Source organism: Podarcis muralis, chromosome 5, assembly GCF_964188315.1.
Source record: "Podarcis muralis chromosome 5, rPodMur119.hap1.1, whole genome shotgun sequence".
Taxonomy (NCBI): Eukaryota; Metazoa; Chordata; class Lepidosauria; order Squamata; family Lacertidae; genus Podarcis; species Podarcis muralis.
Window position 1 is genome coordinate 16,863,568 of NC_135659.1, and position 27,429 is coordinate 16,890,996.

Sequence of the window (27,429 nt, forward strand, 5' to 3'; positions counted from 1 at the left end):
CCCATCGCGGGGATTCGAACCGCTGACCTTCCGATCGGCAAGCTCAAGAGGCTCAGTGGTTTAGACCACAGCGCCACTCGCATCCCAAAAAGTACCATCACAGCAAATAGACCACAAACTATGGTTGCCACAAGGACTGGGATTCCCAGGATGTGTCTTCTACAAGCTAGGAATTGTATTTGGCAGCATAGTCAGATCTCCCAACAAACAAGGACAATCTCAGCCCTTGTTAGCCTTTCCTCACCCCAGGAAAAGACATCATGCCTGTTCTACAACTTGGAAGAGCCAGTGACTGCAGGTTTATGAATGCATAATGCGGGGCTGGTCCATGACTTGGACCCTCAAATGGTGGACCCCCACTGCCAGGGAAGAAGGGCTGAGTGTAGATCTACATCAGGAACAGGGGCGGGGATACAGATCAACACCATTATCTTGCTGCCTGAAGCGATCATCTCACCTTGCCTCATCGGTGAGCCAGCCTTGGCATAATTTATCACAGTCACTTATGTCTGACTTGCCTGTTCTATATTCAATATATTTGTCTGCGTTTGCAGGCAGGCTTTAGTGCATTCTAACATCCTGCACCAGTGATTTGCCATGGTCCATTCCCTCCTCATCAAGGCCAAGGGATAACATTTTCTGAATGCGGTATTCCCTCATTGTTAGACTTGAGTTACCCTGAGATGTGCTGGCCATACTTTCTGCATGGAGTGTAGGAACTTTAAATGGTTAAAAGGGGGAGGGTCACATCAATTGAGCAATTGAGAGGCAGAAATCAAAGGTTTCCAAACATAATTCCTACATGATGCTTGCCACTGTAACTCCCAAGTTCATATCATTTCTTATATATTTATAGACTGCTTAAATCAGAAAACACTTTAGGAAGTGTACATAATAAAATTATCACTCCATAAAACCAGCAAAACTGGTTTTTGGTGTGTTTTTTTATAAAAAAACAAGTATACATAAAATAGTTGTCAACAAAATATGGATAAAAATCAGAAAACATCGAAAACGAATATACATGACTAAATTATATGTCTGCGTAGGCTTGCTAAAACAAAGAAGTTATGAGCAGACATCTAAAACAGTATAGCAAGGGCACCTATGTAGAAAATGTATGTGTAAAATAAACAGTATTTTAGGTTGTGGGAGGAAAGATATGTACCTGGAAGAATGTTCTGCTAAAATCAAGGAGGCTGACTTCCAACTAAAGGGTGTTTGGATTGGAGTTTTATCCTAATTGTGATTGCATTTACATCAGACTCGGGGCATGAGTACAAATTACACTAATGTAGTGCTTAGCAATCATGTGGGGCGCTTGTTTGTGTTTGTGTGTTGTGTGTTTTAAAGCAGTTCTAGGCTGTGTGTTTGTGTTTATGATCAGCACTGCAGAACATGGGGAGAGGTTTCAACCTTCCCTCCTGAGAGTGATCTTGACAAATATCCCTTGCACCACAGACCAATTAGTATGGGGTGGGGGCATTAAAAACTTCTATTGGCAACAAAGGGAGATCCCCACCCAATGCTAATTTCTACACTGGAGGGAGAAAGTGGTTTTTACCAGGAAGCAAGGAAGCTTTTAGGGACGCAGGTGGCGCTGTGGGTTAAACCACAGAGCCTAGGACTTGTCGATCAGAAGGTCAGCGGTTCGGATCCCTGTGATGGGGTGAGCTCCGGTTGCTCAGTCCCTGCTCCTGCCAACCTAGCAGTTCAAAAGCACATCAAAGTGCAAGTAGATAAATAGGTACCACTCCGGCAGGAAGGTAAACGGCGTTTCCGTGTGCTGCTCTGATTTGCCAGAAGCGGCTTAGTCATGTTGGCCACATGACCTGGAAGCTGTATGCCGGCTCCCTCGGCCAATAAAGCGAGATGAGCGCCACAACCCCAGAGTCGGTCACAACTGGACCTTGACTTATCACTGTCCTTTCAGACTACACTAGTTAGCTTTCCTCATTTCAGCCTGCTTTGGCTGGGAAAAGCCATTGGGATGGCTGAATGTGTGAAACGCATCCTTTGAAGTGTGTGTGGTTTTATGTATTAAATATTTTATTGGGTTACAAAAATACGCGCATTGCCTCTGTTTTCGGGTCGCAGAGTCTTTTTCTGCAAATTGGTTATTTTCGATGTGAGACACTGGTGTATAAGATTGGAGGTGGGAGAGAAGGGATGGTAAACCTAGATTATTTTACCTAGTGTATGTATGAGGTTTTTGTGTTAACATCACTTGGGTTGGAAGGGAAGGGAAGGGAGGGAGGGAGGGGAGGGAGGGAGGGAGGGAGGGAGGAAGGAAGGAAGGAAGGAAGGAAGGAAGGAAGGAAGGAAAGAAAGAAAGAAAGAAAGAAAGAAAGAAAGAAAGAAAGAAAGAAAGAAAGAAAAGGGGGAGAAAGGGAGGGAAAGGAGGAAGGATTGGAAGAGGGTATCACTGTCATGGCAGAGGCAGATCACTGTGGCGGAGTTGGAGAAGTTGGAGAATAGCTGTGCCAGAAAGGAGATCAAGGAGGGAGGATTGAGAGAGAGGGGATCACAGTCACTGCCAGTGAGGCCCCACGGTGGAGGCAAGGGCCCCAGTCCAGTTGCTGCTATGGCTCCGGAGTGCATGACCTGCCGTGACCTGCCCCACACTACACCGTCATGACATTGCAATGTGATGTCAGGATGTTGCAGCGCTGGGCAGAGCACACTGGGTACCCACAGTCAGCACCCGTGGTGAGCAGATTATCATCCTGAGACAGAAAGCTTTCAGCAATAGTGCCATCCACACATTACTCATGCATAGGGCATAGCTGTGCAGGGAGGAGAGTAGGGCCAGACTTTAAGCACAGCTGTGACATAATAGCTCTCCTTTCCCCCCACTGCTTGCTTAGGATTTGTTTAGGATTGCGGCTTTAGAATAGTAGGCAAACAGTAATCTCTCATCTTGACAATTTACGCAGCTTAGCAGTAGAATAGAGTCACACCCTCTGGCTATACTCTGATAGAAATATCATGATACTGGCAATCCCTTTGTTCAAGAATGGTGTAAAATCACTATCAAAGAGACTCTGACATTTTCCTGCATGCCCATGTTATGCACCCTTAGTGCCTGTTGACTTGAGGAATATACACAAGTAAAAGCATTAGGAAGATTTGTCCCAGTCATTTGTATTACACTTCAGATGGATGATTTACACAACCCCAACTTTTCAGAAGCTGGTTGGAAACCACTGGGCAGCTCCTAGCTGTTCAAATTCACCAAAGAAACAGGAGAGAATGATATCCCCAAGTCTCATCACCTTACCGTCTCCCAAATGGATGATTGGGAAAGCAGCCTAAAAGTGAGGATGCACAGCTGTTAAATCTACAGAGCCCCCAAATGGTGAATTGGTGAGATTGGAAGAGTGGGATGGCTTCACTTCCAACTCTCTCCCCTGATATCTGTGAGAGAACTGGGGAACATGTTTTGCATCTTATCCTGGTCATGAATATGTCACTAAAAATGGCGTCCCCACAATGAATGCTCCCCTCCATGCATCACATGACCAGGTAAGGTATCAGCCACTCCCTTGATATGCCATCAAACTGGAAACTGTTGCCATGTCTATCCATGTGAATAACCCTTCAGTGTCAAAACAGCGTGCTAGGTCAGTGATTCCTAAACATGTAGGGCATTTTGAAGGAATGTAGCCTTATCTTTGCGAGTTTGTAGTAGCTTACGTTTCTACCACTTTCCGCCATCTCTACAAGCTAGCCCCATTTGGGAAACACCGTCCTAGGTTGGTTGCATTTTCTCTTTTGTTTCTCTTACCTTTGCCTCGGCAAGCTGATGAGTGGCTGTTTATGGCACCTCTTACTAAGGCTAAAGAGCTTGTGGACAATTTTCTGCGCCTTGAGGAACAGCTGTTTCGTGCTGGTTTCCAGTTGCTCATAGCGATGCTGGAAATTTGAGTCCATTGTCCACAAGTGCATAATGGCTGACGTGTTGAGGAAATAGTTCATGGGCAGCCTTTTCATAAAGAACTTGAATTCATCTGCAAAACGGCAAAATTCAACACTCTTTTAAGATACGCTTCTGTGAGCCTTTGTGCAGCAAAACAACAGTTAGCTTGTGTCCATTTTTATCACTTTAATTTGTCACCCTTAATGGACAGCAGAATAGCAGGTAAATGCAATATTCTTAAACGTTGTACACAGGATAAATATTAATGTGACATGAGATTTTCAGAAGTGCAAAAGCCCACTTTCCGTTGCTTCACATTTGACAAATTGAGCATGGCTTCATTAGGCTTGCAACCCTACCCGCACTTTCTGGGGAGGAAGTACCCAGGATAATCAGTCAGGCTTACGTCAGAGTAAATATACCAGAGGGGTTGTGCTGTATGACTCCCTCCGCAAAACAACAACAAATCTCTGGTTACGTGAAACATATTCAGTAAACACACAAGAAGTAACCGGCTGTACATTTGAAAAAATAATACAGTGGTACCTCAGGTTAAGTACTTAATTCGTTCTGGAGGTCCATACTTAACCTGAAACAGTTCTTAACCTGAAGCACCACATTAGCTAATGGTGCCTCCTGCTGCCACCGTGCCACCAAAACACGATTTCTGTTCTCATCCTGAAGCAAAGTTCTTAACCTGAAGCACTATTTCTGGGTTAGCTGAGTCTGTAACCTGAAGCGTATGTAACCTGAGGTACTACTGTATATACTATTCATTGTATTGAATTGTAGATTTCAACAGAAGTAGCTCATAAAGTTCAACGAAAAAGGTAGAAGACCTAGTATGGACCTTATGCATAAACTGATTAGAGAATGAACTGATCCACTGGGTATCCAATGAATAGTATATATTATTTTTTCAAATGTACAGCCTGTTATGTGTTTTAGAAACCCCTCATTCAAATATAAGCGCTGATGCAACTCAGCAGCGATAACTGTGTACTGGGGAAAGGGATACACTTGGGCATTTTGAGAACAAATGCCTCTTGAGATGGTCATAAGTCTTACTTCCTTCACGTCAAAAGATCTTATGTCTCTCAGGTTGTAATGAGCATTACTTTGTAGATCAATTGGTAGAGCGTGACACTCTTAATCTCAGTGTTATGGGTTTGAACTCCACATTGGGCAAAAGATTCCTGCACTGCAGGGGGTTGGACTAGATGACACTTTCAACTCTACAATTCTCTGATTCTACTTCATAATGTGGTAGAGTAACCCTACTGAATTTGGGGGCCCTGGCCACTTCCCAGTACGTTTCCGAGCACAATTCAAAGTGTCGGTGCAGTGGTTAATATTAACTCCAACTAATCCAGAATGCGGCAGCTAGATTGGTGACTGGGAGCGGCCGCCGAGACCACATAACACCAGTCTTGAAAGAGCTACATTGGCTCCCAGTATGTTTCCGAGCACAATTCAAAGGGTTGGTGCTGACCTTTAAAGTCCTAAACAGCCTCGGCCCTGTATACCTGAAGGAACGTCTCCACCCCCATCGTTCAGCCTGGACACTGAGGTCCAGCTCCAAGGGCCTTCTGGTGGTTCCCTCACTGCGAGAAGTGAGGTTACAGGGAACCAGGCAGAGGGTCTTCTCGGTCGTGGCACCTGCCCTGTGGAACACCCTCCCATCCGATGTCAAGGAAATAAACAGCTATCTGACTTTTAGAAGACATCTGAAGGCAGCTCTGTTTAAGGAAGTTTTTAACATTTGATGTTATATTGTGTTGTTAATATTCTGTTGGGAGCTACCCAGAGTGGCTGGGGAAACCAAGCCAAATGGGCAAGGTATAAATATATTATTATTATTATTATTATTATTATTATTATTATTATTATTATTATTCCCCAAATTTTGCCCTGAATGTGCTACTGGCTTGAATATCCAAATATTTCTCTGTCAAGGGCTGCATTAAGGTAAAGGTAAAGGTACCCCTGCTCATACGGGCTAGTCTTGACAGACTCTAGGGTTGTGCGCCCATCTCACTCAAGAGGCCGGGGGCCAGCGCTGTCCGAAGACACTTCTGGGTCATGTGGCCAGCGTGACAAAGCTGCATCTGGTGAGCCAGTGCAGCACACGGAATGCTATTTACCTTCCCGCTAGTAAGCGGTCCCTATTTATCTACTTGCACCCGGGGGTGCTTTCGAACTGCTAGGTTGGCAGGCGCTGGGACCGAGCAACGGGAGCGCACCCCGCCACGGGGATTCGAACCGCCGACCTTTCAATCGGCAAGTCCTAGGCGCTGAGGCTTTTACCCACAGCGCCACCCGCATCCGTAAGGGCTGCATTACTGGGTGTAATTGGGGGTGGGGGCTTCAAACAAATGGAGGATGTAGCTAGAGCCAAAAGTGGGCAGGACCAGAACAAAAAAATGAGTCGGGTCAAAACCAAGAGTGGGTGGGGGCCACCCCTTTTCTCTCTCTCTCTTTCTACCACTCTTTCCTGTATGTGGTGCCGTTCACCACTGTCTCGAGAGAACCTTATTCACTCCACCCACAACCTCTTAACTGCTGTCAATTTTGCACTGCAGAATTATTCCATTTTTATAATTGCTAGACACCCTGACAGTTTCCCCCCGATTATCAATGTTTTGGCAATTAAAAAGCTCAGCGACGTAGAGGTAATTAGACTCGCTTCCTTCACAAGGCTGTTGCAAGGAGCCTGTCTGAGGATTCACATGGAGTCCACCCACCTCTGCCTCCTGGTTGCCACTGCCACTTTTCCTCTCCTCTCCTTCTGGGAGAGGGACAGGCTCATGGGAATTAATTCTCCTTTTCCCCATTCCTCTCACTGCTTGCTTGCTTGGAGAAGGCTGGGAACAGCAACAACCAGGAGGCTCCAAGGATTCATTGTGGGTCCCCTTCTGGAGCATGCCTGATGATGCCAAATCCTGGTGCTGGCCCAGATTACCAAGAAGTGTATGTGAAACAAATTGAATATCTGAGTGGACTATTTATATATATGAAGAGTTGTATCTAGTAGACACATTGGGATTAATGGGCCTAAGTTGGTCATTCTTTTTAATGAGCCTTCTCTGTGTAGGGCAAATATTGGTCAAAACCTAATAATAATAATAATAATAATAATAATAATAATAATAATGTAGTTTTTGAGTTTAGAAAAAAATGCAAAGAAGCTCAGCTATGGAATTAACTACCACAAGATCTAGTAACAGCCACAAATTTGGATGACTTGAAAAGGGAGTTAGACAAATTCATGGAGGCTAAGCCTAGCCATGATATACAAGTTCCAAGCACTGCTGTGCTCGTGTCCTACTTTCAGCCATCCCATAATTCCATAATCTTGCAGTGACGCGCCCAAGGAACCTTCACTATCTCCACTTACTTGTTCAAGAACAACATGCGGTGTACCAAGTTGACGTGCTGTTTATATGTGATAAGAAAGGTTTGCATTATATTCTCTTGCAGTACAAAACCGAGGGGGTGGGAGCAGGAGGGAAGGTTGCTAAGAAGAGAACTTGCTAACTCTTAATGAAATCATGTCCTGTATTCTTTTCTAATGAATATCGCATTGTATCCAGAGTAATGAGAGATAAGGCTACTGTGAAGTCACAGTGCTTTGCAAGAGAGAGAGAGAGAGAGACAGAGAGAAAAGACGGCGGTGGCGGTGGCGGTGGGGGGGGGAGCGGTATTTGTCTCATATCTTAAACTGACACATTTCATGAGCTGTGAAACTGCAACACGAGTTCTTACTGTTCAAGGATTATTAAATTTATTGTACTCTAATCAGCAAAATGCACAGGTATCCTTTGGAATGTGATTAAGGGCCTAGGCAGGAATAAGGGCAAGAGAAGTTAACTAGAACTACCCTGATATCTGTTGGAACTCAAACTCTGCCAAGAATGCAAGGTCCAACAAATTCCTCAATTGCCTCATGGACAATTTCATTCCCCAGAAGAGGCAAGAAGGGGATCATTTATCTTGGACCTATCACCAACAGGGAAGAACTGATTGAAGTACTAGGAACCTTGGGAGGAAGCGATCGTGTCCTCTTGGGTTTCATGACACAGAGGCAAGGAAAAGCTGAGTGTAGTCAGACACAAAATCTGGGCTTTAAGAAAGCTGATTTCAAAAATCTAAGGAACTAATGGGTGAGATCCCATGATCAAAAATACTTGAAGGGAAGGGAGTCCAACATGGATGGGAGTTTCTTAAAGGTGAAATATTGAAGGCACAAATGTAGACAATTCCAACAAGAAATAGCTCTATATATCACCAACAGGCAAAAATACAGCAGAAATACAGTAAGCATGGATGCCAGGAAGAAAATTGTAAATGAAAAAGCAAGGCAAATTTCAGGCACAGACCCCAGAAACTAGGACGTGAGGCAACACACAAAAGGAATGTGGGTAGCTTACATAGTTCATAGCAGCTGGCAATGACCTTGGCCAATCAGACATCTCCCAAGATGTAACTCTACAGAACTGAGTGCACATGCTACTTCACCACAGAGGCCTCCAGACCCAATTAGTGAAGCTCCATCTTGACCTTGGATACCCTGCGTCACTCATGCAAGCCATGAGATCCTGTACAATTAGTGAGAAAGAAACCGCTTTCTCATGAGGTCACTTCTCCACTCAGAAAACGCTTTGGAAGAAGGCCAGAACAGAAAAATCTGATTTTCTTGACACTATACTTTCCAAATATTTGGATGGAATGGGAAAGTGCAGTTTGTTACACAACATAAATGGAAACTCCAAATTTTCCTCCGCCTATGTTCAGTGGAGAGGGAAAGTGCATGGGCTATACCTTTAAAACACCTTTAAAACACACTATCCTCCTCAATGTGTTCTGGGCACTGCAGTTTGTTAAGGGTTGCTGGAAAATATAAACTACAGTGCCCATAATTATGTGAGTGGAGTCAACAGTTTGCAACTGATTCCATGATGCACTGCTAATATGCTAACAATTTGACCTATGCATCTAGGGCATTGTTATGTACTGAAGTTCTCACCCTGGGCCAGCAGGGAGATACTATAGATAGTTCAGGTCCACATATGCAAATAAGGGATCGAAAGTGACATTCAGTGATTGGATAGTTACAGAAAGTTGTTACAGTTATGTGGTACTGGAGCTCTATATAAGCAGGCTGGCTGAACCCTTCAGTTCAGTTCTGTTCTGACCTGTGAATAAACAAGAGCTGCTTGGAGAATCGCTGTGTCGTCTGATATGTTCACCCACAACTTAACAGGCACCAAGCCCTATTACAGAACGTCCTGGAGTCTTTCCCCCAGTAAGCCTGAGAAGCGGCAAAGAGGACTCCAGCACACACTGAAAAAGCATTTAAGAATTTTCTTTTTACCAGACTTAATCCATAGCATGGATTAATTTGTGAACTTCTACCAGGTGTCTGGACAATTCATCTGTTTGCTCTGGATCCCCCCCCCCCCCCGCAGTGCATAGGGAAGGTCTGCTTATTGCTACAAAGAATTAACATTTGATAATTGACTTGAACTCCAGTCCTACATTGAATAACATCATTTCAGCCTGGGAGTGCCTGTGTTTTACCGATTCATCTCGTGAAGACAAAGTGGAAGATGGCTGTTCTTGGATTTAACAATTGATGGTAAAAATAGCTCTGTGTAAAATGTACTTTGCATTAGCCCTGTCAAAATCAGCATTTTAAAGTGGCTGCCTAGGCAGCAATCCTAAATGGCCTTGTCTGTCACTTTGCACAATGCTCAGAAAACTCCAGCGATATTTCCCTGCCTTATTATTGTAGCCAAAGGATGTAGCCAAAGGCTGCTTACCCACACTCTGTTTGAATAACAGATGAATAAACACTGACAGAGAATAGAGTGCAAAAGGAGAGAATATTCCATTATGAATTTCAATTTCTTTCAGTGCTGTCAGTCAAAATATCATATGCTTCCCTGGATGTAAAAACATCATAAATAATGTGTAGCATGTGGGGCCTCCAAAAGAATGCAGGAATAGACCCCCCACTGTGGCTCGTTCAAGGTTCCAGCCAGCCATGCCCTCCCCCAGGAAACTATTTCTTCCTCCCTGGTTCCATTTTCCTTTTCCAAATGACATTTTACATTTGTTTGGCCAAGTATGTCCTGTCCACACTGGGCTGTTGGGGAGGGGGGAGTCACCAGTGAAGGCGGTGAAGGTCCTGTGTGAGTGTCTGGAGGCAGTTGGAGGATGGATGGCGGCTTACAGATTGAGGTTGAATCGTGACAAGACAGAAGTACTGTTTTGGGGGGACAGGAGGCGGGCGGGTGTGGAGGACTCCCTGGTCCTGAATGGGGTAACTGTGCCCCTGAAGGACCAGGTGCGCAGCCTGGGAGTCATTCTGGACTCACAGCTGTCCATGGAGGCACAGGTCAAATCTGTGTCCAGGGCAGCTGTTTACCAGCTCCATCTGATACACAGGCTGAGACCCTACCTGCCTGCCGACTGCCTCGCCAGACTGGTGCGTGCTCTGGTTATCTCCCGCTTGGACTACTGCAATGCACTCTACGTGGGGCTACCTTTGAAGGTGACCTGGAAACTACAACTAATCCAGAACACGGCAGCTAGACTGGTGACTGGGAGCGGCCGCTGAGACCATATAACACCGGTCTTGAAAGACCTACATTGGCTCCCAGTACGTTTCCGAGCGCAATTCAAAGTATTGGTGCTGACCTTTAAAGCCCTAAACGGCCTCGGTCCAGTATATCTGAAGAAGCGTCTCCACCCCCATCGTTCTACCCAGACACTGAGGTCCAGCACCGAGGGCCTTTTGGCGGTTCCCTCACTGTGAGAAGCCAAGTTACAGGGAACCAGGCAGAGGGCCTTCTCAGTAGTGGCGCCCTCCCCGTGGAACGCCCTCCCACCAGATGTCAAAGAGAACAACAACTACCAGACATCTGAAGGCAGCCCTGTTTAGGGAAGCTTTTAATGTTTGATGTATTATAGTATTTTAATATTTTTTTGGAAGCCGCCCAGAGTGGCTGGGGAAGCCCAGCCAGATGGGCGGTGTATAAATGATAAATGATGATGATGATGATGCCTTTAAAAATTGTGTTGGGTTGGGGTTTCGTTTGTTTGCTTTACTTCTACAAGCTCTGAAATTTTCCTGATACGCCTCCCTTCTTTCTCAACGGTCCTGTTTCGACTCCATTTCTGTCACCACTCGCTAGTTCAGTTTGCTATTAAAAGGGAGTGATATATAGAGAGATAGCATATTCTACGGGCTAGCGAAATTTGTACAGGCAGAACTAGAACAAAGGTTAATTCTGCCATAAAGATTTGCACAAATTCAGCATTTTTCAAGATCTCCCAGAAACAGACATTGGCTAGGATCCAGAGATATGCTTTGAGTGTGTCCAATTGGAGAATTTGTTTTGGGGGGATGGGTAGCTCTCCTCCCATTAAGTTGGATTGACACAAGCATACATATCATCATCATCATCAATATTATAAACTGCTTTCGAAACACCTCTTAATGTCAAGTGGACTGTGCCACAGAGCATGGCAGACAGTCACGTCAATGCAAAGCTGCTTTTGCAGCACAGACAGTGGCGTTGCTAATCTTTGGATATTAGCCACTATTCCTACAAGAGCAAATCCTGATGATGAATGGCAATGGCCAAAGCCACAAGCAAGCTGTACATTAACTTGGAGAGTGTGCTCTCCATTCTAGGATTCATGAGATTATTTGCTGGAAGCAAGAGAGCATGATGTACAGCAGGCACAAGGTACTGACCTCTTGACCAGGCAAGACCAGAAGTTCAGGCACTTACCAAGAGGCTTCATGCTACATGCTCCTTTCTTTCTCTGAGTGGTGCATGAAGTTAAATATTAACCAGCTGGGACACGGGGTCCCCGTGCTGAGCAAGGCTTTATTCATCATGGTATGGTCTTTCTAACATCTATCAGTGACAACTCGTAATGGTGAAGGCTAAGCTCTGTCTTCATGGACCATAGATGCAATGCTCTGCATCCATGCTTCTGAATCCCAGTTACTGGAAACTGCAGAGGGGAGAGAGATCTTATGCTCAGATCCTGATTTGCAGGTTTCCCACAGATATCTGGTTAGCTCCTGTGAAAACAGGCTGCTGGACCAAACGGGCCATTGGCCTGGTCCAGCAATCTCTTGTGGCTGGTCAGATTTGGTGCAAATCCTCTGCCATATCATATCCAACCATCTTCTTCCACAATTTTCAGTTCTCAAACATACAGTGATACCTTGGTTGTCAAACAGCTTGGCTCCCGAGCAAATTGGCTTCCGAACGCCGCACACCCAGAAGTGAGCCTTCTGGTTTACAAACATTTTTTGGAAGCCAAACATTGAACGCGGCTTCCACGGATTCTGATTGAGTGCAGGGAGCTCCTGCAGCCAATCGGAAGCCACGCCTTGGTTTTCTAAAATTTTCAGAAGTCGAATTGACTCCCAGAATGGATTAAATTCAACAACTGAGGTACCACTGTACTATCAACAAAGTGGGGTATTACTAAAGTGATGTATAAAACAAGTTTCTCCCTTCAAATGCTGGCTGCTCAAATCATTCACTAAATAGTCCCAGAGATCAGTGGCTAAATCATAAATGGCACCACTATCTTTGCAGGGTCTAGAGAATCCAAGATCTGTGTCTTTAAATTAATGATCTGGCAATGGTCTTACAACACAAGGTCAACAATCCAATTCCATCTGCTGTGTGGGGATGCAAAGGGTTTATTATAACTCTGGCAATTATGTAACTCTTCACATATATGTAAGGCGTGGAGATTATATCAACAAAAGTAGCTGCACAACATTACAAAAGTCCCTGAATGATATTTATGTTTTAAAACACCCCCACCAACCCCACTACCATATTCTTAAGCATATGTAATATGGCAATTGCAGTTGTTTCTTTCATTTTCTTTTCCAAACAGCAACAACCGCCAAATTTAAATAATCAACACATATTTTTTAACATAAAGGTTTAAAAGTAAAAAGTAAAGGACCCCTGGGTGGTTAAGTCCAGTCAAAGGCGACTTTGGGGTTGTGATGCTCATCTCGGCCGAGGAAGTAGGCATTTGTCCACAGACAGCTTTCCGGGTCATGTGGCCAGCAGGACTAAACCGCTTCTGGCGTGACGGAACACTGTGACGGAAACCAGAGCGCATGGAAACGCTGTTTACCTTCCTGCTGCAGTGGTACCTATTTATCTACTTGCACTGGTGTGCTTTTAAACTGCTAGGTTGGCAGGAGCTGGGACAGAGCAATGGTAGCTCACCCCATCGCAGGGATTTGAACCACAGGCCTTCTGATTGGCAAGTCCAATGGGCTCAGTGGTTTAGACCACAGCGCCACCCTTGAATAAAGGTTTAATATTCCATATTATTGCATGGAACAGAAATAATAAATTCCCAATTCCTTAAAAACAAATAAACAATGAATTAATTGTAATTTCAATTCACTGTAGGCTCAGATTGCAATTTATATGCTGGGTACAGCATGTAAACATTTCTCCCTCTCTTTCTCAATAGGTTTTAATCCATTATTATTGTTATTATTGTACGCACAGCCAAGTCCTAGGCAAGTTTACTCAAATAGGAAGTAAGTGCCGCCAAATTTAATGGGGCATACTCCAACTTAAAAGGCTTGTGACTCAATGTCTTCCATTAAATTCCCATTGAAGGATGGAACCGTTTCTGGAAGACATGCAGACTCAGGTTGTGGCAAAGCTCCAGGAAACCACAACTAAGAACTCTCCTCAAAATGTTCTATACCTGCTCTGACATGTGCACTGACTTCCTGTCCAATTTAAAGTGCTAGTATTAATCTTTAAAACTCTAAATGGCTCAGGTCCAAGTCATCTGAAGGATAAACTCTTCCTGTATATCTCTGTCCACACCTCAAAATCATCTGCTGTAGGCCTTGTCATGGATCTGAGAAGCAGGAGAATAAAATGGTGGAAGAAGTTTCTCAGTGGTGGCTTGTCGAAAGCCCTTCCCAAAGAGATTTGCCTGTTACGTACATTGCAGTCTTTTGGGTGCCATTTGAAGATGTTTTTCTTTCCCAGATGCTTCCATCTTAAAATCTTAGATATTTATATTAACAACAACAACATATTATTTATACCCCACCCACCTGGCTGGGTTTCCCCAGCCACTCTGGGCGGCTTCCAACAAAATATTAAAAATACAATAAAGCATCAAACATTAAAAACTTCCTTAAACAGAGCTGCCTTCAGATGTCCTCTAAAAGTCAGATAGTTGTTTATTTTCTTGACATCTGATGGGAGGGCGTTCCACAGGGCAGGTGCCACTACTGAGAAGGCCCTCTGCCTGGTTCCCTGTAGCTTTGCTTCCCACAGTGAGGGAACTGCCAGAAGGCCCTCGGTGCTGGACCTCAGTGTCCGGGCAGAACGATGAGGGTGGAGATGCTCCTTCAGGCCATTTAGGACTTTAAACATCAGCACCAACCCTTTGAATTGTGCTCGGAACTGGGAGCCGATGTAGGTCTTTCAAGACCGGTGTTATGTGGTCTCGGCGGCTACTCCCCATCCCAGTCTAGCTGCCGCTTTCTGGATTAGTTGGAGTTAATATTAACTGCTGCCAGTAATTTTAGTTTTACTTTATGCTGTTGCTGATTTTCTTCTGATTCAGACTTTAGGTTTGCATTTTGATTTCTATTACAGTTTTCCATGTTCAGTGCCATACCCTCCAACATTCCTCAGATGAAAATAGGGACATTTCTCACTCCTCCACAAGTTGACCCTCCTCAACCCCATTTTTTGTTGCACTCCCCCTCACTGCAGAGCCTTTCCTATCAGAAGAAGGGTGAGTGCCACCACTGGGAAACCAGCAGAACACAGCACACACACCTTCCACTGTCCTCAGAAAACCCCTTCATCCTGGTTTTATTCTATTTCATTCTTTGGTCAAATTACAAAAAGCAAACAACACACCAGTAAATAAATTTAAGAAAGGGGCAAGATTAGACGTGAATGCACAAAGCATTTTTTAATTGAAAAAGTCAAGACTCCTTGTGCTTTGCTCCCCCCTTCTTCCCACCCAGGGTGGCAGAGCCCTCTGCCTGCCCCTCAGAGCCAGTGCATCACATGCCACAGCCTCTACTCCTCCTTCCCTGCTCTTGAGCAGTTGCTACGAGCTGCCCAAGGGAGGAGGCAGGTAGCAGCGGCCATGGAGAAACAACATGATGCTGCCTTATAGCCAACACTGCAGCTGCCACCACGGTGGATAAACGAGAGCTCTTCCTCCTCCCTGAGTTCAGCTGCAACGGTTCTGGCAGGGCAAACGGGGGCATTCAGGGATCAAATCAGAAACCCAGGATGCCTTTTGTAATTCTGGGACTGTCCCTGGAAAATGAGGACACTTCAAGGGTGAGGACAGTGTAAACTGTCCAGAGAACTGTTGCTATTGGACAGTGTGAATGAACGTACAGAAGAAAAGAATGATCTACAAAGCTCCATTTCTCAGCAGAGATCTTATTGGAGCACAGGGGAAGAGAAAGAGCCATGAGATACAAAGCACCCATTTAGTATCCCAAGGAATCTCTTTCTTCTGGAAAGATCAAATTGTACACCCTCCCCAAATTTGCAACACTCCTGGCCTGTAAAAGTGATCCACCAAATTCAATGTAACCCACCAACCAGAGATGCTAACTAGCTATCTAGTAAATTTCTGTTTTGGGGGGCGTGTCATGGACGGCAAAAGCAGGGGAAATTGTCACTTATCTGGTATGTTAAATACATGCTTGTTAGGCTGCATTCTGATTTATTCTGCATTCTGATTTGTTCTAGTAAAGGTAAAGGTACCCCTGCCCGTACGGGCCAGTCTTGCCAGACTCTAGGGTTGTGCGCCCATCTCACTCTATAGGCCGGGGGCCAGCGCTGTCCGCAGACACTTCCGGGTCACGTGGCCAGCGTGACAAGCTGCATCTGGCGAGCCAGCGCAGCACACGGAACGCCAATTACCTTCCCGCTAGTAAGCGGTCCCTATTTATCTACTTGCACCCGAGGGTGCTTTCGAACTGCTAGGTTGGCAGGCGCTGGGACCGAGCAGTGGGAGCGCACCCCGCCGCGGGGATTCGAACTGCCGACCTTTCGATCGGCAAGTCCTAGGCGCTGAGGCTTTAACCCAGAGCGCCACCCGCGTCCCTCTGATTTGTTCTATACTCTGAATAAAGCAAGCCTTATGCCTCCCATCTCCCTTTAACTATGATCAGTGCAAATAACAGGAGGGTCAAATATCAGTAGCAGCAACAAACTAAAATACTCAAACACAAAGTTGCTGAATTTTTATCTGCAATGGTATCAGTTTCTCCAATGATCACACACAACATGTGTTCAATAAGGCTCTGCCTTAATATTTTTTGGGTGTCATTGTAGAAATTTAGGAGAGACGTACAACTTAAAAAATGCAGAACCTCACATTTCCAAACAGCTAGAAAAGCAATGCTATAAAAGGCCATATATTTATTGCTACATTCCAGTGAATTTCAGTTGTCCGTGATGCATTATTTAATTCCTCTGAAGACAAAAGGACTTCCTATGAGAAATATACATATACTGAAAACAACAAAAATCTGTCAGCTTGAAATGGGCTTATTCTTTTCGTGGAAAAATGCAATGAAGCTGAACTTTAAACTTCTTTCTATAAATCATTTAATCCTTTCACTGAAACCCTTTGCTATCTGTAGAGGTCTGTGTATAGAAAATGAAGTCACAGATTTGTTCTGAGATTTGGTTGTGGGGGTGGGAATTATATTACATTTGGAGTCTGCATAGTTGTTCTGTATATAATATAAAGATATAATGCTAGAATGGACTAAATTCATTTCGGCTCACTTTTAAACTTTGTTCTGTTCCGAGAAGATAGATGGAGGTGTTACACAGGATTTTGCCCAAACTACAATTTTCAGTAAACCAACCTGATTCACACTTCCCAGATAGATATGTGGTTTCCTACACATTTATCTTTCGGTTTTTCCACTCCTCTGAATTTTGTGATACAGTTTTCGGATCGAAAAGCATACCCAAGTGGAAAATGGATATTATAGGTCAATATGCATGCAAAATACACAAATTAGGAAAAATGTGGAGAAAATGCATTTAAAAATCTGGTTTTTAATAGGGTTTTTTTTTTAAAAAAAGTGTGGCACTTTGAAAAAGCAATATCCTCATAGCTAAACACATGCGAAACTGAAAAAGACTGGAATCCAATCATCCATCCATCCCAAATATTAGAATAATGGTGTCAAATCAATTCATGTGTTGTACAATAGTTCCAATAGCCATCTGAGGTGTGGGGGAAGAAGGATTGAGACTACAGTGGTACCTCGGGTTAAGTACTTAATTCATTCTGGAGGTCCGTTCTTAACCTGAAACTGTTCTTAACCTGAAGCACCACTTTAGCTAATGGGGCCTCCCGCTGCCGCCACGCCGCCGGAGCACAATTTCTGTTCTCATCCTGAAGCAAAGTTCTTAACCCGAGGTACTATTTCTGGGTTAGTGGAGTCTGTAACTTGAAGTGTATGTAACCGGAAGCGTATGTAACCCAAGGTACCACTGTATTGCAAATGGGGAGGGAGGGTGGTAGTTCCCTCCACTAGCATACTCCCTACAAAACTACCCCATAGATCAGGCTTCCTCAACCTCGGCCCTCCAGATGTTTTGAGACTACAATTCCCATAATCCCTGACCACTGGTCCTGCTAGCTAGGGATCATGGGCGTTGTAGGCCAAAAACATCTGGAGGGCCGAGGTTGAGGAAGCCTACTATAGATGCTATTAGCCTTGGGGTGGAAACAGGGTTTTCTACTAAAATAGCTTCGGGTGCTTGAGTTTCCATCAGGATTGCAATTGGTTAAGGCCCCCCCACCAACAAACCTTCACACACGCTACAATTGCACGGCTTTGGGAGTTCCTGCAGCAGCTATTTAGGCGTAAAAATAAGCACATTGATTATGTTCTTGCAGTTAATATACCATGCAGTTTCACTTATAACATATCTCCCTTGGAAAGGAGAAGGTTTAAATGTAACCAACCTCCTTATCTGTGGCTAATGAGCCCTACCTCATTCACAGCCTCTTTTGATGCAACTGTAGCCGGGGGGTCATTGCTGCTGCATGACCCCCCATCTCTCACCACTGGTTGCCTGGGACTACAGCTCAGCAGATTTTAATTCATAAGTGTAATAGCCAACTAGGAAGAGAGATGCAACAGCATAGATTCTTTTTTTTAAAAAAATAGCAGGCAAAAGCAGATTGTAATCCCCTCAAGAACAATCCTTCCTTTTTTATTTTTACCACGTTTGCAAGAAATTATATGCTGTGAAGTACCTGGTGGACATAAGCAGGAGTCTCTCAGGTCCGACCTTCTCATCTTTCCGCTTTATTAAAGTGTCATCAAAACAGCGCCATGTATCTTAAGCGCGCAACAACCTGTGTGACTTTTAATAAGTAGGATTGCCAGGTGCGGCGCTAGCAGGTGGCCGCTAATGCTTTTTAGAGCTGAAAATGAGGTGATTAGATTACAGATCATGGATTGGTTGTGCCTTCCTATTTGGTTAGGGGAAGGGAGGAATTTAAATATTGGCTCCACAAAGAAATTATGTATGGTGCACCTGTTCACGTCAGTAAAACAGAGATACCTCCATGGGGGGGGAGATGCTCAGGGGGGGGGACTATCATAATTGAAGCAGTGACAGCTTGGTAGATTTGACCCCCCCCCCCGACGCCCTGTTATTGATTAAATTTCTTGACAATCACACGGGGGAGTTAATTACTCAAAGGCAAATTAACACCCCTGTAAGATAATAGAGAAAACAATAATGAAGTTATGAGCTCTGAGGGTTTATTTATTTTTGCTGTGCTCGAAACCCTGTGTGTGTGTGTGTGTGTGTGTGTGTGTGTGTGTGAGAGAGAGAGAGAGAGAGAGAGAGAGAGAGAGAGAGAGAGAGGCAGGCCATCTCTGTCTAGCTCTGGGGGCCAATGGAGTGGCCTGTATTGATTAATATATTTTGTCTCAATGATTAAAAAGTACCTTGAGCTGCCAGTGAATCTTCTTTTCTAGTCTCCCCCCCTCCACTCCACAAAGAGCCTTTCAATTAAGACTAGGAGTGAAGGTTGCTTTGCATATGAATGAGGCGCCGCTCCTGATTGAGGCACTGGTCTGTTCTAGTCAGAACAGTCACAAAACGTACTGTGCTGAGCAACCAAGACAGCTGCCCCTCCCTCCGAAGAGGGGGGAAAAACAAAAAGCTCCTTCTAATTAACCTGATGTGAACTTCAGTTATATGCTTCCAGCTTCAAAATGCAGCAAGACTGCATTATTACCAAATCTCCTTTTCACCGGCCAGATGGAAAGAAAAGAAATGACAGGTGGGAAGATTTGGCAAAAGTCAACACAACCCTAAAGACTGACCTGAAGAGACTTCCCTCATACGGAGAGCACAACATAGGACGGCAGAAACACCCACTCACATTGTTAAAATCACATGGGGGGGCAGTGGGGTCTCCTGTACTGGCCCCACCTGCTCTGATGTGTCCTCATTGACTGGTATGCACATGTTTCACATGTTGTGAGAGTAACTTCTGCAGCATGGTTCTAAATTGTGTGGGGAACCAGGGGTGCCAACTTGAAAAAAAAATATTGGGGCCCCCAGGAAAGCCTACCCCACATAATCAATAACATGACTTGGTGCACACACACCATTTGAATGGCAGTGCTCATCAACTTGGGGGGAGGGGGTCTGGCCCCCTCAAATATTTTTTGGGGGGGACAAGACACCTTGCCCCCTAGGAGCTAGCTCCTATGTGAATAATGCTTATAAGGGAGCTATCCTAATAATCTATGAGAAGAGTGAGGGCGATGCAATTGAAAGGAAGGGGACACGAAGCATGGCTCCTCATCAAAGCCTATTAGTTTCTTTGATATCATATGAGGTCATTTGCATCAAAACACATTTGGCTTATTTTGAAAAATTCCGCACAGGATCCGGCCTGTTAAGAATGTATTATTGAAATGTTTGTTTCTATAGACATTATTTTATTCTAATGAAGAATTCTATATATTTAAATCAGGGGTCAGCAAACATTTTCAGCAGGGGGCCGGTCCACTGTTCTTCAGACCTTGTGGGGGGCCAGACTATATTTTTTTTTGGGGGGGGGGAATGAACGAATTCCTATGCCCCACAAATAACCCAGAGATGCATTTTAAGTAAAAGGGCACATTCTACTCATGTAAAAACACGCTGATTCCTGAACCGTCCGCGGACTGGATTTAGAAGGCGATTGGGCTGGATCCAGCCCCCGGACCTTAGTTTGCCTACCCATGATTTAAATACTCCCCAATACCATTTTTGATTGCTAGGATTTTTTTTGGAATTGACAATTGTCCCTTAGTTGTTTGCCTTTTTAGGTTCGGATCTTCCACAGGATACAGCCTCTAAACATGTTTTACTGAATTTCATGTATGTTGGGTACATGATGACTGTGTGGAGAAAGATTGTTAAGTTTGTCGATGGCACAGGAGCATCCCAAGCCATTTTGCTGCTTGAAGCAAAGGACAAGAGGAGTTTGGATTTGATATCCCGCTTTATCACTACTCAAAGGAGTCTCAAAGCGGCTAACATTCTCCTTTCACTTCCTCCCCCACAACAAGCACTCTGTGAGGTGAGTGAGGCTAAGAGACTTCAGAGAAGTGTGACTAGCCCAAGGTCAACCAGCAGCTGCAGGTGGAGGAGCAGAGACGCGAACCCGGTTCACCAGATTACGAGTCTACTGCTCTTAACCACTACACCACACTGGCTCTCTCTCACACTGGCCCCTGTTCTGTGCACAAAACCTGCCTAGACAGTTTGAAGTTGTAGTTGAATCTTACTTCAGCACTTGTGATGGATCAGAGTCTTTCACTTGCGCCCTAGGGAAAGCAAGCTAGCTTAGGTGCTGCAGGGCAGACCACATGGCACACATTTCTAGCCACTTTCCACCCCTCAGAATTTGCTGAGGCAGCTGCCTCACTTTACCTCATGGAACAGCCTGCCCCGAGAAGAGCCAGCAGTCATCTCATTGGTTAAAAAGGCAGCCACTGGATTTAGCCTTGGAGAAGAGACATTCTTGTAGGAAGGGGGTTTATGCAGTTTCTTCTGGAAAATGTAATTTTGTTCTGCTGCAGAAGTACCATTTCAGTTCAAGACTTATTGAATGGGCTTGGAAGGAATAATTGTTTCCTGCTTCCATTTGAATTGTTTCCTGGCACAGTTAGATTTGTGGCCCCACTTTCTTCAGTCATAACTTCTCCCTCAAGTATGGTTTTCATCAATAAGGGAGGGAGGAATCTTCTGGCTTGGAATGTAATTAATGACCAGCAAATTCAACATCTCAGCTAAAAAATAAAATAAAATAATACCTTGTGGATGATGGATGCTCCATCAGATTTTCTTGCATATCTCCCTGGTTAAATGACCAATCTTGGAATCCTATTCTGAAACGAATGACTGCAAATATCAGAAGCATTCTCCTCCAGTTCACAACAAGGAGGTTTTAATGAAAAAGTTTAATAACACCCAAACGGGCCATGAAAAGGGAGAGGAATGCAAGAAGTCTTCTACCTCTAAATCCTTTGATATAATATTCAGTCAATGGCTGTAGCAAATTGTCTTTCCTAGTACAACTTCCTTATGAATTTTCTTTATTGCTTTAAATCCCATCAGCTTAGTCAAGCGGTTTTCGGCAAGAGAATGTTAATAATTCAATCACTGTGAAGGAGTGGGGGGAAAAGAAAAAGAATGCAACGGGAGGGGGGGGGAAAGGTAAGGTTATAGAAATATAGATCCCCAGCTGGGTACATGGATGCAGATTCGCAGACATCAATAGAGAATTAAGCAGATTTAAACCAGTGTTAGGATGCTGGTGCTCCGTTTCAGGTGAGCCTCCTGGTGCCTGAGTGAATCTGACGACGGCCCATCAATGAAAGCAAAATGTGTTGGTGCTCAACAGCAGGAGACTCGCCAGTTATTAAGGAATTAAACATTGTATCCAGTGAATACAGGGACTTGAAGATAATTCACACGGAAAGCCAATTTCAGTTCAAAGGAAGTATTCTAATCGCAGTTATGAGATAAAAGTTCAGAATGGAACAAAAAATGCTTTCAGCAAATACATGACTTGACTATAAAGGGTGAACTAGACTTGGTGATAAAAGAGGGCTTGGCGCTGAAAATGGCAACTGCCACATGGTATTCCCCCTCCTTTGCAGTACAGTGGTGGGAAGATTGCGGAACTTCTTCCTGAGGCAAAGCTGATTGGCCCCCTCTTTGCTGGTTTAGGCAAATGGGGAAACCATTGCTTTTGTTTGTTGGCCCTTGATCTTAATTCAGTGGCATAGTTTGGGTTGCCAGCGCCCAGGGCCATGCAGAGGGTGTGGGGAGAGGGAGAGAAACAGATGGAGTATGCATGCACATTCAACTGCCTAATGGCGTCTGCGTCACCCAGGAGATTGCAGCTGCAGAGATAGGAAAATAAGAGTTGTTTCATTGTCTGGAGAGGTCATTTCCTGGTTCACGTGGAGAAACCATTTTCAATGGAGACAAGTGACTTGAAGCACACAGCTGTAAGTTGAAATTTTGTGCCACTAAAAAGCTGGGGCCTAGGGCAACTCCCCCCCCCCCCCATTCCACTGCCTCAATTGATGTTTATTCATTCTATTTTGATTGGTTTCAACCAGCATTTGCCATTGTTTAGGGAAGCTTTTAATACTGGATGAATCATTGTATTTTAATATTCTGCTGGAAGCCACCCAGAGTGGCTGGGGAAACCCAGCCAGATGGGCGGGGTATAAATAAATTATGATGATGATGTCTAGCTCTGCTCTGAACATATGAACATTTTTAGGTTTGTTTACCTATCTTTACTGGACACAGAAGGGCTGAGAGCGATAGCACTGTCAGCAAGCCCAGTTAATACAAACAACACAGTACATTTTCTGACATCACAGAATTCCTGCTATCTTAGAGCAAGTTAACAAGTGCATTGTTCTAATTATACTTTCCACCACTGTATAAATAGGCTTTGATCCAGTGCAATGTATCCAGGAATGCTCAACAGAGCACTCAGCTGCTGCCATGTTAGGACAAAGCACTAGGTAAAGGTAAATGACTCCTGGATGGTTAAGTCCAGTCAAAGGCAACTATGGGGTTGCGCCGCTCATCTCACTTTCAGGCTGAGGAAGCCGGCATTTGTCCACAGACAGGTTTCTGGCTGATGTGGCCAGCATGACTAAGCCTCTTCTGGCGCAACGGGACATTGTGATGGAAACCAGAGCGCACAGAAACGCCGTTTACCTTCCCACTGCAGCGGTACCTATTTATTTCCTTGCACTGGTGTGCTTTTGAACTGCTAGGTTGGCAGGAGCTGGGACAGAGCAACAGGAGCTCACCCTGTCGCAGGGATTCGAACCGCCTACCTTCCGATCGACAAGCCTAAGAGGCTCAGTGGTTTAGACCACAGCACCTCCCGGGGCACTACTCATATGGCTCAGTGTTGTTTAGGAAGTGTTAGGGCAATCCACGTCTCTGCATCTCTGCAAACCTATGGAAGGTCCAGATTCTTTCCCTAGATAGTGTCTAGCAGCATGCCTGGTATTGTAGTCCATGATTAATCCAGTTTCAAACCTGGTACTATCCAATTTTCCCTTAGAAGTGAAAAAACTTATAAAATATCTGTGCATCCGGAGAAAGGGAGCTAAGGATATAACATTTTTCATACAGCAGAGAATGCTATTTTTTCAGCTAGTGTTTGGATGAATCAGCAAAAAACTCCGGCACGGCTGTTCCTCATTTTCTCCCTCCCCGATGGAGAAAATTAAGTGTTTTAATTCAACCAGGATCCTTGAAGCACTAACGAAGCATGCTAATTTAGGATGAACAGCACCAGTATGGATTTTTGATAAAAAACAGCTGTTAATTTTGCAGAGGAAGTAACTAAATCCGAAGGCTACAAGATACGGCTGTTTGTAGAAGATATGATAAGCTAGCAGATGGATCTTAGCAAACAGTCTGAAAGCACTCCAATTTCAGTTCAGTGAGGTGGGAACAGAATAATTTGCATTTTCTGCAGAAAAGGGGAAAGCAAAGATTTAATTGTGCTGGAATATGTGCTCAGTGGAAACAGGAAGAAAAGAAGACTAAACTGGTTTTGGAAAGTATCTGACTTTTTTGGGTGCAGTTGTCAGTTTCAGAGGTGCCTGTGCATCTGTGTGTGAGTGACCAATGTTTGAGGGCGTGGTTTGAGTTTCCAGCTCCTACATCTACCTCCAGAGTCAATTTCTGTAAAATTCTGGAAGCATTTGGAATTTGATTCTAGCTGGAGCTAACATTAAAGCTCAGATCATACCATGAAAAACAGGAGTTTTCACAAATGGCGCATCAATATCAATTTGTCTTTGGTTGTTTCCTCAGTTGGTAAGGCTGACTTGACATCAACAAGAAACTGAGCCTTCAGTGTATTTGTTCCAATCCTGTGGCACACCCTGCAAATAGAGATTTAGTGGGTGCCTTCTGTGCCAACTTTTTAAATGCTTGCTGAAAACTTTTCTATTCCACCAGGCCCATGAAGGCAATTAAGAGTACAGCCTCCCACAAGGGTCAACTGATGTGTCTTTTTAATTTCTGTGTTTTTTGCTTCTAACGTGTGTTTTTTAAAAAGTTTTTATGATTTTACTGTCTGGTTTTATGTTTTTATAGTGTTGTAAACCACTGTGGTATATATTTATAATACAGCATTATATGAATAATTTTATAAATAAATAAATAAGCAAATAAATAAATAAATAATAATTATTTTTTTTATAAATTGTCCAGTAGCACCTTAGAGACCAACTAAGTTTGCTCTTGGTATAAGCTTTCGGGTGCATGAACACCGTATCTGAAGAAGTGTGCATGCACACAAAAGCTTATACCAGGGCTCAGCAACCTTTTTCAGCCATAGCCCAGTCCACCGTCCCTCAGACCATGTAGCCAGTGGTTGGACTATTTTTTTTTGGGGGGGGAGAGAACAAATTCCTTTGCCCCACAAATAACCCAGAGATGCATTTTAAATAAAAGGACACATTCTACTCATGTAAAAACACGCTGATTCCTGGACCGTCTGCTGGCCGGATTGAGAAGGCGATTGGGCCGCATCCGGCCCCTGGGCCTTAGTTTGCCCACCCCTGGCTTATACCAAGAACAATATTTCTCAGATGAAAATAGAGTCATCTAAGGAAAAGTGGGACATTCCAGGATCAAATCAGAAACTGTTATGGTTTCAAATCTGGGTCAAACAGTGATGGTTTCAAATTGAATTACTGGAATTCAATGAAGTTATGATCATCAGGGAACACCTTTGTCTTCTATCTAAACAAAAACACTCTAAAATCTTTATTATATTTTAGTGAAGAAGAAGAAGAACTCAGTATAATGTGTGTGTGTGGGGGGGTGGGTAGACCAGTACTCACTAAAACGTATGGCTGTATATCTGAGGGCAAAATCTGTCTCTCTTTCAACCTCTGTCAAATCCTTTATGTATCCTCGATGAGAACAGGCTTGGGGAGTGAGAGCACAACAAGTTCCCTTAGAGGTATATCACATAGCCATAAAGGTCATAACAGCCTAGTGCAGTTAGCTAGCATGGCATTTAAAGGTTGCTCCCCTCAAGATGTGAGTCTGGAAAGGGCAAAATGGAGCAGGTGGAGACCTTCATTTAGCAGGCAGTTGCTGTGGACTAGAGATGATGACTCATGACACTCAGATCCCACTCATTTGGATCTTTCTTTGCTTAATACAATCATCTTGCATAGTCTTCACATACCTGAGTACAGTGGTACCTTGGGTTAAGTACTTAATTCATTCCGGAGGTCAGTTCTTAACCTGAAACTGTTCTTAACCTGAAGCACCACTTTAGCTAATGGGGCCTCCTGTTGCCGCCGCGCCGCCAGAGCATAATTTCTGTTCTTATCCTGAAGCAAAGTTCTTAACCTGAAGCACAATTTCTGGGTTAGTGGAGTCTGTAACCTGAAGCGTATGTAACCTTAGGTACCACTGTACTACAATCTCAAAGAGATCTCAACAGACATACTTTCAATGCAAGCTAAAGGAGCGTTGTTTACTAGAATGTCACACCAAGTTACATAACATATCCAATTCTGGGTGCCACAATTTAAGAAGGATGTTGACAAGCTGGAGTGTGTGCAGAGGAGGGCAACCAAGATGATCAAGGGCCTGGAAACCAAGCCTATTAGGAACGGTTGAGGGAGTTGGGTATGTCTAGCCTGGAAAAGAGGAGACAGGAGATACGATAGCCATCTTCCAATATCTAAAGGGCTGTCACAAGGAAAATGGAGCAAGCTTGTTTGTTTGTTTTCTGCTCTGGAGGGTAGAACTCGAACAATGGCTTCAAGTTACAACAAAGGAAATTCTGACTAAACATCAGGGAAAACTTTCTGACAGTAAGAGATGTTTGACAGTGAAATGGTCTCCCTTGGGATGTTGTGGATTGTCTTTCCTTGAAGGTTTTTAAGGAGAGGCTGGGTGGCCTTCTGTTATGGAAGTTTTAGCTGAAATTCCAGCATTGAAGGGGTTAGACTAGAATGCATGTGAAAGGGCATGAACACTAGGGGCAGCAGAGTATTCAGGAGAGGAGCAACCTTCAAATTCATGCCCTAGGTATGCTAGTATGGAAGTATCAGCCACATCTTTAAAGCTCACACTGTGAAAATGTCCAGGCCACCATAACTACACAGGGGGCTCTGGAATAAGATTTCACTTTGCACATGATGGGGCGGGCACCATCAACTTGGTCTCATGAACCATGTCCAGACTTATATTTACTTTCATTCTGGGACCTTGAGGTGAAGGGAAGGCAATAAATTCTAATTCCACCACTACTACCAATGTTTAGAATGTGAGCGAGTCTATACTAGTGTCTAGGTTGCTAGAGGAGGACACTGGAGGGGGTGGTGATGTCAGGGGTTGGGCAGAGGAAAAGGAGTGGTGGAGACCTTCTCCCCATCCTGACCCTTCCAGGGAGGAGGAAGAGGAAGACAGTATATATTTATAACAATGGTTTGCAGGAGGTCACAGCTCAGAGGCAGATGAGGGGGAAAGTTGGGAAATAATGAGAGGAGGAGCAGGCAGCTGGCTGACATGTTGTTATGAGAAAGCATTCCAGACCCACCATCTCCTAGAACCCGGCGAGAGCCTTAAAAGTAGAAGAGCAAAGAGCTCAAAGACAGAGGGTGAAGGAATGGGTTTCTGTCCAGTCAGTTTGAAACGGGACCCCAAACTCCCCTTTTCTTCTTTCTCCAAGAGAGCATTTCTAAAATGCATTAACTTGAGCTGTTGAGCGAATGCATAACAAGAACACAGCTGTATAAACAAAGCCCTCTCCTTTATCAGTCACGGCAATGGACGACCTTGGCTGTTCCAGTGGAGTAGGGATTGCATGTCTGGGTCTTATCT

The 27,429-nt window shown here is 44.2% G+C and overlaps 1 protein-coding gene across 2 annotated transcripts in view; it reads right to left on the reverse strand.

The window, feature by feature from the left end:
- BRINP3 (BMP/retinoic acid inducible neural specific 3) overlaps positions 1 to 27,429 on the reverse strand; it is a 258,191-nt gene that overhangs the window by 40,956 nt on the left and 189,806 nt on the right. For both annotated transcript variants that reach the window (XM_028732515.2, XM_028732517.2), the window contains exon 7: positions 3,788 to 4,010. In XM_028732515.2, the coding sequence (XP_028588348.1) occupies positions 3,788 to 4,010 (223 nt within the window). The remainder of the gene's footprint in view (positions 1 to 3,787; positions 4,011 to 27,429) is intronic.